This window comes from Quercus lobata, chromosome 6 (assembly GCF_001633185.2).
Source record: "Quercus lobata isolate SW786 chromosome 6, ValleyOak3.0 Primary Assembly, whole genome shotgun sequence".
Taxonomy (NCBI): Eukaryota; Viridiplantae; Streptophyta; class Magnoliopsida; order Fagales; family Fagaceae; genus Quercus; species Quercus lobata.
Window position 1 is genome coordinate 49,088,384 of NC_044909.1, and position 7,590 is coordinate 49,095,973.

At 48.1% G+C, this 7,590-nt stretch overlaps 2 protein-coding genes across 2 annotated transcripts; both read left to right on the top strand.

Annotated features, from left to right (window-relative positions):
- The first annotated feature begins 299 nt into the window (after positions 1-299).
- Positions 300-1,127, top strand: LOC115950417. The gene has a single exon (XM_031067617.1). It carries the CDS (start codon positions 300-302, stop codon positions 1,125-1,127), a length of 828 nt encoding a protein of 275 aa, XP_030923477.1.
- Positions 1,128-1,388: 261 nt separating this feature from the next.
- LOC115950418 lies at positions 1,389-3,580 on the top strand. The gene is made up of 4 exons (XM_031067618.1): positions 1,389-1,526; positions 2,250-2,561; positions 2,604-2,665; positions 2,734-3,580. The coding sequence occupies exons 1-4, from the start codon at positions 1,389-1,391 to the stop codon at positions 3,578-3,580; spliced, it is 1,359 nt and encodes a 452-aa protein (XP_030923478.1).
- Positions 3,581-7,590: the final 4,010 nt, after the last annotated feature.

The window sequence follows — 7,590 nt, forward strand, 5'->3', positions numbered from 1 at the left end:
AGGATTCCAAGCTGCGAGAGTCGTTGACCAAGAAGCCTCTCGAAGGCATGCGGTAGCTTATGAGACGCATATAGGAATACAAACGATTAGAGGATGACCGGCTGCAAAGCAAAGGTAAAGCGCCAATGATGAATCGTCCCCGGCAGACAGGTTTCCCGTTTAGGCCTCGGGGGGGGGGGGGTCTGGCGATTCAAGAGCCGGTCGCACAAATAGGAGAAGTGAACGTAACGTTTAAGGAACCAGTACACAGGATCCTTGACCGGATCAAACACGAGCCATATTTTTGATGGCCGAATAAGATGGGAGGGGACCCATCTAGGAGGAATCAGAATCTGTACTGCACTTATCATCGGGACAAGGGTCATACTACCGAACAATGCCGGGTATTAAAGGATCACCTCGGGAAATTAGTTAAGGTCAGGCACTTAAAGGATTTCCTGCTAGACTCGAGGGACAAAGTCTTAGGGCAAGATACCCGGCAAAGGGGGAACCCTTTCCCACCCCCTGTAGGGGTTATTGAGGTAATCCATGTTGCCCCAGAGAAGCTCATTGCAGGAAGGAGGAAAGGAGTGTTGACAGTAGTTTCGGTAGATAGTAACCTGGATCTACAGCTGCCGGGTAAGAAGATGAAGTTTACACGGGAGCTGGTCTCATTCGACGAAGACGATTTAGAGGGGATGATCCAGCCACATGATGACGCATTAGTGGTCATGGCCCGGATAAGCGGCTTCTTAGTAAAAATGGTGATGATAGATCAGGGGAGCGGGGCCGATGTAATGTACCCTGATCTATTCAAGGGACTTGGGCTAAGGAAGGAGGACCTGACGAAGCACACTTCACCTTTGGTTGGGTTCGATCGCAAAATAGTGATTCCTAAGGGGCAAATCTCTCTTCTTGTGATTATGGGAGGGAAAAAGGTGGCTGTGACATTCACAATAGTAAGTTCATTTTTCCAGTATACTGCCATTCTGGGAAGACTGTGGATCCATTCAATGAGGGCTGTCCCATCAACACTACATTTAAAGATTAAGTTCCCCACCGAGCAAGGTGTCACCGTGATAAGAGGAGACCAGCAAGCGGCCAGACAGTGTCTTACCGTTGTAGTGAATTGGAAGCGAGGGAATTAGGTTAGTTAGGGAGAAATCACCGGGCAACCGGTAAGAGACGAGGGGACTGGGCGGTCCGAACATGAGCATGTTGAACGAGAAGATGCACCCCGGAAAAACCCTTTATAGCAATTAAAGGAGCCCTCAGAAGGAATGGGGGCTGGCTGAGCTGAGGAGTTAGTAAAGGTAAAAATACTGTCAGACACTAATAAATATTTTTAGGTTGGAGCAAACCTGAGTAATGAGGAAAGAGTCCGAGTATTGCTATTTTTGATTCAAAACATGGATGTTTTCGCTTGGAACCCTTATGAAGTTCTCGGGGTTGATCCCGGATTTATCGTCCACAAGCTTAACGTAGACCCCTCATATCCCCCGAAGAAGCAGAAGCTGAGAAGGTTAGCCAAAGACCATGTTAAGGCGGTAAGACAGGAGGTAGAGAAGCTGAAGAAGGCAGGAGCAATAAAGGAGACCTTTTTCTAGGAATGGCTGGCAAATACCGTGGTTGTCCGGAAGAAGAATGGCAAGTGGAGGGTTTGTGTGAATTTCACAGATTTGAACCGAGCATGCCCAAAGGACTTGTTTCCCATGCCAAAAATTGATCAATTAGTGGACGCCACTTACGGACACCTGATGATGAGTTTCCTAGATACTTTTCAAGGGTACCATCAGATTGCCCTGGCCGGTGAAGACCAGGAGAAAAATGGCTTTCATATCCCTTGATGCTAATTATCATTACACCGTGATGCCTTTTGGGCTAAAAAATGCCTAGGCGACATACTAGCAGATGCTGACGAGGATGTTTTGGGATAAAATTGGGCATACGGTCGAAGTGTATATCGGCGACATGGTGGTAAAAAGCAAACAAAAGGCACGACATGTAGAGGATCTCCGGGGGGTGTTTGAGGTGTTGCAGAAGCATAGGTTACGTCTTAATGTAGAAAAATGTGCCTTTGGAGTGGGGGCTGGCAAATTTTTGGGGTACTTGATCACTAGTTGGGGGATAGAAGTCAATCCTGCAAATAGAGGCCGTGAAGCGTCTCTGAGCCGAGCAACCCGAAAGAAGTATAGGTGTTGATCGGGATGTTGGCCATTCTTAACCGGTTCATCTCAAAATTTTCAGATCGTTGCCGTCCATTTTATCAGCTTTTGAAGAAGTGGAAGGGATTTCAGTGGGATGATGAATGTGAAAAGGCTTTCCAGGACCTCAAGGAGTACTTAGTGCGGGCGCCGATGTTGAGTGCACTAGAGCCCGAAGAGGAACTATTTATGTACCTCTCGATATCCGACCACACTGTAAGTGCTGTGCTTTTAAGGGACCGGGGAGTACAACAACCTGTGTATTATATTAGCAAGACCCTAGTCGACGCCAAGACCGGGTATTTGCCCTTGGAGAAATTGGTGCTGGCCTTAGTGCATGCCACCAGGAAATTGCCTCAGTACTTTCAGGCTCATACCGTATATATTCTAACCGAACATCCCTTATAGTCATTATTGAAGAGATCTGATCTCACGGGGCGAATAGCTAAATGGGGGACACGGCTCGGGGCATTTGACGTGAGGTATAAGCCGAGAAGTGCAGTAAAGGGGTATGTATTAGTTGATTTCGTAGCAGAATTCTCTCCTAAAGGGGAGATGGTTTGTCAGGTGGAGCACCGCCTGTGGAAGGTACATGTGGATGGGGCTTCCAGCGCCAAAGGGGCGGAGCTAGGATAGTCATAATCACCCCGGAGGGAATTCTCTTGGAGCATTCGTTCAGGTTGGGATTTAACACCTCCAACAACGAGGCAGAGTATGAAGCTTTGCTTGCCGGATTGAGGGCAGTTTCAAGGTTAGAAGCCTGGGATGTAGAGGTTTATTCGGATTCAAGGCTCATAGTCAACCAGGTGCATGGGAGTTTTGAGGCTCGAGATCCTCGGATGAAAGCATACTTAGACTTGGTGAAGCAGGTCATGGACGGCTTTTGTATGGTGAAGGTGATTCAAGTGGCTCGAGCACAGAACAGACATACCGACTTTCTTGCCACTTTGGCATTGTCAATTGCCAAGGATATTCCCAGGCTTATTAGAGTGGAACTCGTCCCTGAGCCCAGCATTAAGGTGGCAGGAAATGAGGAGGCAGCGAGAGTCGAAGTCACAGCTATCGCAACATTTGGGCCGAGCTGGACGGACCCTATCATAGATTTCTTAGCCGATGACCGAATTCCGGGCGATGAGAAGGAGGCCAACAAGGTTCGTAGGGTAGCTGCCCGGTATTGGTTGTCCAGAGACCAGAAACTCTATCGCAGGTCATTCGGAGGACCGTATCTTTTGTGCTTACACCCAGAGAAAGTAGGCCAACTCTTGGCCGAGTTGCATGAAGGGGTATGCGGTAGCCATGTAGGGGGACGGTCATTGGCACACCGGGCAATGACTCAGGGATTCTGGTGGCCCCAGATGCAGAAGGACTCCGCGGAATACGTTCAGAAGTGTGAGTAGTGTCAGAAGCACGCCCCTCTGATACACCAGCCTGCCGGGCATTTGAACTCGATTAGTAGTCCTTGGCCTTTTACACAATGGGGGCTGGACATACTCGGTCCTTTTCCCCGAGCAATGAGTAATCGAAGATTCATGTTGGTAGCCGTTGATTATTTCACCAAATGGGCAGAGGCAGAGGCTTTGGCCAATATCCGGGATGTAGACGTGAAGAAGTTCGTATGGAAGAATATAATCACCAGGTTCGGGGTCTCGGACTCCCTTATATCGGATAACGGGCTGCAGTTTGACAGCCGAGGTTTTCGCGAATTTCGCAACAATCTCGGTTTCAAGAACAGGTATTCTACTTCGGCATATCCCCAGGGCAATGGCTAGGTTGAGGCTGTGAACAAAGTAATCGTGAACGGCTTGAAGCGAAGGCTAGAAGGAGCGAAGGGCAACTGGGCCAAGGAACTACCCAATGTTTTGTAGGCATATCGGACAACTCCTCGGAGGTCCACGGGTGAAACCTCATTCTCTCTCACATACGAGGCTGAAGCCGTGATACCAGCCGAGGTCAACTTATGTAGCGCATGAGTTTCGGAATTCAGTACGAAACAGAACGAAGGTCAGCTGATGGAGCGCCTAAATTTACTTGAAGAATATCGAAAAGCAGCGGCTATAAGACTAGCGGAGTATCAACAAAAGCTTGCTCGGCGCTACAACCGAGGTGTAAGGGTGAGAGAATTCAATGCCGGAGACCTGGTACTGAGAAGGGCAGTAGGAAGCATGCGAGATACAAATGCCGGGAAGCTAGCCCAGACTTGGGAAAAACCGTATAGAATTACAGCCATCGCAGGTGTGGGAGCATATTATCTGAAAGGCATAAACGAAATGCCATTGCCCCGACCTTGGAATGCTTATAATCTTAAGAAGTTTTATCATTGACCGTCCATGCATGGAAAAATGTACATTGTACTAACTCATATGATAACGATGCAACTAGTTCGGCCTATTCTTTTTATTCACTATGTCCGGTTGATAAATACGGGGGAAGCTAAGGAAATTCAAGCAAATAAAAAAAATTTTCTAAGGACAGAAGCCTGCTTCTCGGTTCGATCCCTATCACCGAGCAGGTGGAAACCTTACTCAATTTTCTAAGGACAGAAGCCTGCTTCTCGGTTCAATCCCTATCACCGAGCAGGTGGAAACCTTATTCAATTTTCTAAGGACAGAAGCCTGCTTCTCGGTTTGATCCTTATCACCGAGCAGGTGAAAACCTTACTAAAACTTTTCTAAGGACAGAAGTTTGCTTCTTGGTTCGATCCCTATCACTGAGCAGGTGGAAACCTTACTCAATTTTCTAAGGACAGAAGCCTGCTTCTCGATTCGATCCCTATCACCAAGCAGGCGGAAACCTACTCAATTTTCTAAGGACAGAAGCCTGCTTCTCGGTTCGATCCCTATCACCGAGCAGGTGGAAACCTTACTAAAACTTTTCTAAGAATAGAAGCCTGCTTTTCGGTTCGATCCCCATCACCGAGCAAGTGGAAAACTTACTTAGAATTTCCAAAGAGCACAATCTGACTTCTCGGTTCAACCCCTATCACACAATGAGGGAAAACCGCACATGCATGCACGGAAACTTTGAAGCATGCACAAGAAGGCTAAAATATACATGCATAATCACAACTGATTGGTAAATAAACACAAATCAAAACCAAGTATGATAAATCAATTATTTCATCACCAAAACCCGGTGACATTAAGTTCAAATCCATAGATCAAGCAAGCTGTTTAATAAAAAAACCAGAAAATAACCGTTTAGTTGCCACAGCCCGGTGACGTGGGAAAACCAACTTGAAATAAAAAGCTATTAAAATAAAGGCAAATAGAAGTAAAGTAGAGTAGATTCGGTAGTCAGGAGGAAAGGTCCATGGGTTGCGTCTCGGACGTCATCTCGGCAGAGTGGTGCTCGGGTACAGGAGGCTGGAGATGAACATCTTCACCATGAGGGCCTTCAGTGGGAGGGTTGCTGGTTACTTCTGTCCCGATCATCTCCACGTGGGCATCAATCTGCTCCATCAGCTCCCTTAAGCTATCCGTCTCCTCCTCATCATTTTGACCGGTTGGGTTCTGAGCGACAGGGGCAGAATCTGGAACGGGGATCTGACCAGGGTCCCTAAGAGGGGAGTCCTCGGGCACCCTTAAGGCATGTAGAGCAGCCATCCAACCCTCCCGAAAAGATAGTTACCGAGCTTGCATCACTATCGGCTCCACGCCTTTCTTTGCGTTAGCAAACCCTTCATCATACCACTTACTCTCACAAGCTTCAAGGGCGCCCATAAATCAGCAACTTCTTCGGACAGAGTAGAGTTCAAGCTCGCTGCTTCAGCCAGCTTCACTTCCGTTTCATTTTGCCGCGTCACCAGCTCCGCCGATCTCTTCTCTGCCGAGGCCCGGGATTTCTCTGCAGTAGCGGCCCTCTTCTTGGTTGATTCCACAGTTTTTGTTTTCTCCTTAGCCGTTTTTACAGCCTCTTCCCTACCGACTTTCTCCCGATCAACCTCCTCGGTAAGATCCTTCACCCTCTCATTCAGTATATGGGCTAGCTAGGCGGCCTGTTAAAGACAATGTTATTCATGCACGGTAACTTTAAGTTACAATGAACACGGAAAATATAAGAACGTGCACAGAAGAAAAAATAAGAGTGCAAAGGAAGAGAACTTTCCGCGATAGTGTGCCATTGGAGTCTTCTCCCCATAGACTCATCGGTCCCATCAGCAAACACACTCAAATCCTCAGGTAAAAGGAGACCGTGGACCAAGCTTTAGGCAATACGGCCCCCTTCACCTTTCTCCCATGCCTGGACGCTTGCACTAGTCGGGAGGGGCGTGCCATCTAGCTTGTACGTTGGTTGCCATGGCTGCGCCGGTCTGGAGGATGAGGCCACATTCGTTCCAACCTGGGCCGGTGGCTCCCGAATGGTGATGCCCCGAGAAGGTTGGTGGGGAGTTTGGACTTGACCCTCTCCCGGGTTGGTGGAGGATAGATCGGCAATCCTTTGTCTCTTACGTTGCTTCCCAGGAGGAGGAGGAGGTGGAGGATGAGCGGGAGGAGCCGGGACGCGCCCTTGAGGTGTCTGTTGCTGCTGAATGGCCTAGCTCGCCCCAGGAATGAAACGGCTGACGGTCAAGGTGTTTCTGGTCACCATATCTTCGGGAACAGAGTGTGTCCTAGAGGAGTCACTAGATTCCATGGCTTCTTGTGCAGCTACTTGAACGGGATTCTTGGGTTTGGCTTGTACAACTTCACGCTGAACGGCCTCATGAGCACGTTCCCGAAGATATCTGGATGCTGCTTTGGCTGATTTGTCCCTTATAGGTGCAAGTTCATCCGAACAGGTGTATCACAGGCCGAGGTCTCGGGCTTCGCCTACAGTAAAGCTGGGAGGGAGGAAGTTTGAGTGTCGAACATCTATATAATAAAGAAGTGGACTATCAACAATGAGGGCTTGGTTGAAAGGTTGCCAAATGGAGTACACTAGGTCTACGCCGAGAATAAGTTGAGACGCGCGGAGTTGCCCGTCCCGGTGCACAAAGATTTCGGACCTTAGCACAAAATTTAGGTCCCGAACGTGAACTGTTCTAACGTCCTAGGTGAACACTGAATCGTCTGCAGCAAAAGAAAACAAATCAGGGTTAGAGTAAATAAAGTATTTACAAATTTAGGAGATATGAAAAATTAAATGTTAGGACGAACCAATTTCGCGCTGTGACAAAGGGGGAGGGATGTCATTGGCAAACCAATTGCCACGCACCCGGATATATTCCCCGGCGAAATTCCTATTAGAGTCCGACAAACATGAAATCAGCCGTACCCTTGTATCTCTAGTCTTTAAGTAGTAATTTGATTTCTTCTTTCCACAAAGGCTGTACATGTGGTTTACGTCATGGTGGTCTAATTGCAAGCCGAACGTTTGGTTCAGCCTACCCACGCAACTCACTACTAGGTAAAAGTTGGGTGGAAGTTGG

Excerpts from the sequence above, each read along its gene's own strand:
- LOC115950417 (XM_031067617.1), top strand. The coding sequence starts at position 300 with ATGGGAGGGGACCCATCTAGGAGGAATCAGAATCTGTACTGCACTTAT.
- LOC115950418 (XM_031067618.1), top strand. The coding sequence starts at position 1,389 with ATGGATGTTTTCGCTTGGAACCCTTATGAAGTTCTCGGGGTTGATCCC. Across the intron at positions 1,527-2,249 it reads CCAAAGACCATGTTAAGGCG|CTTTTGAAGAAGTGGAAGGG; the intron begins GTAAGACAGGAG and ends CCATTTTATCAG. Across the intron at positions 2,666-2,733 it reads CTCGGGGCATTTGACGTGAG|GGGAGATGGTTTGTCAGGTG; the intron begins GTATAAGCCGAG and ends TCTCTCCTAAAG.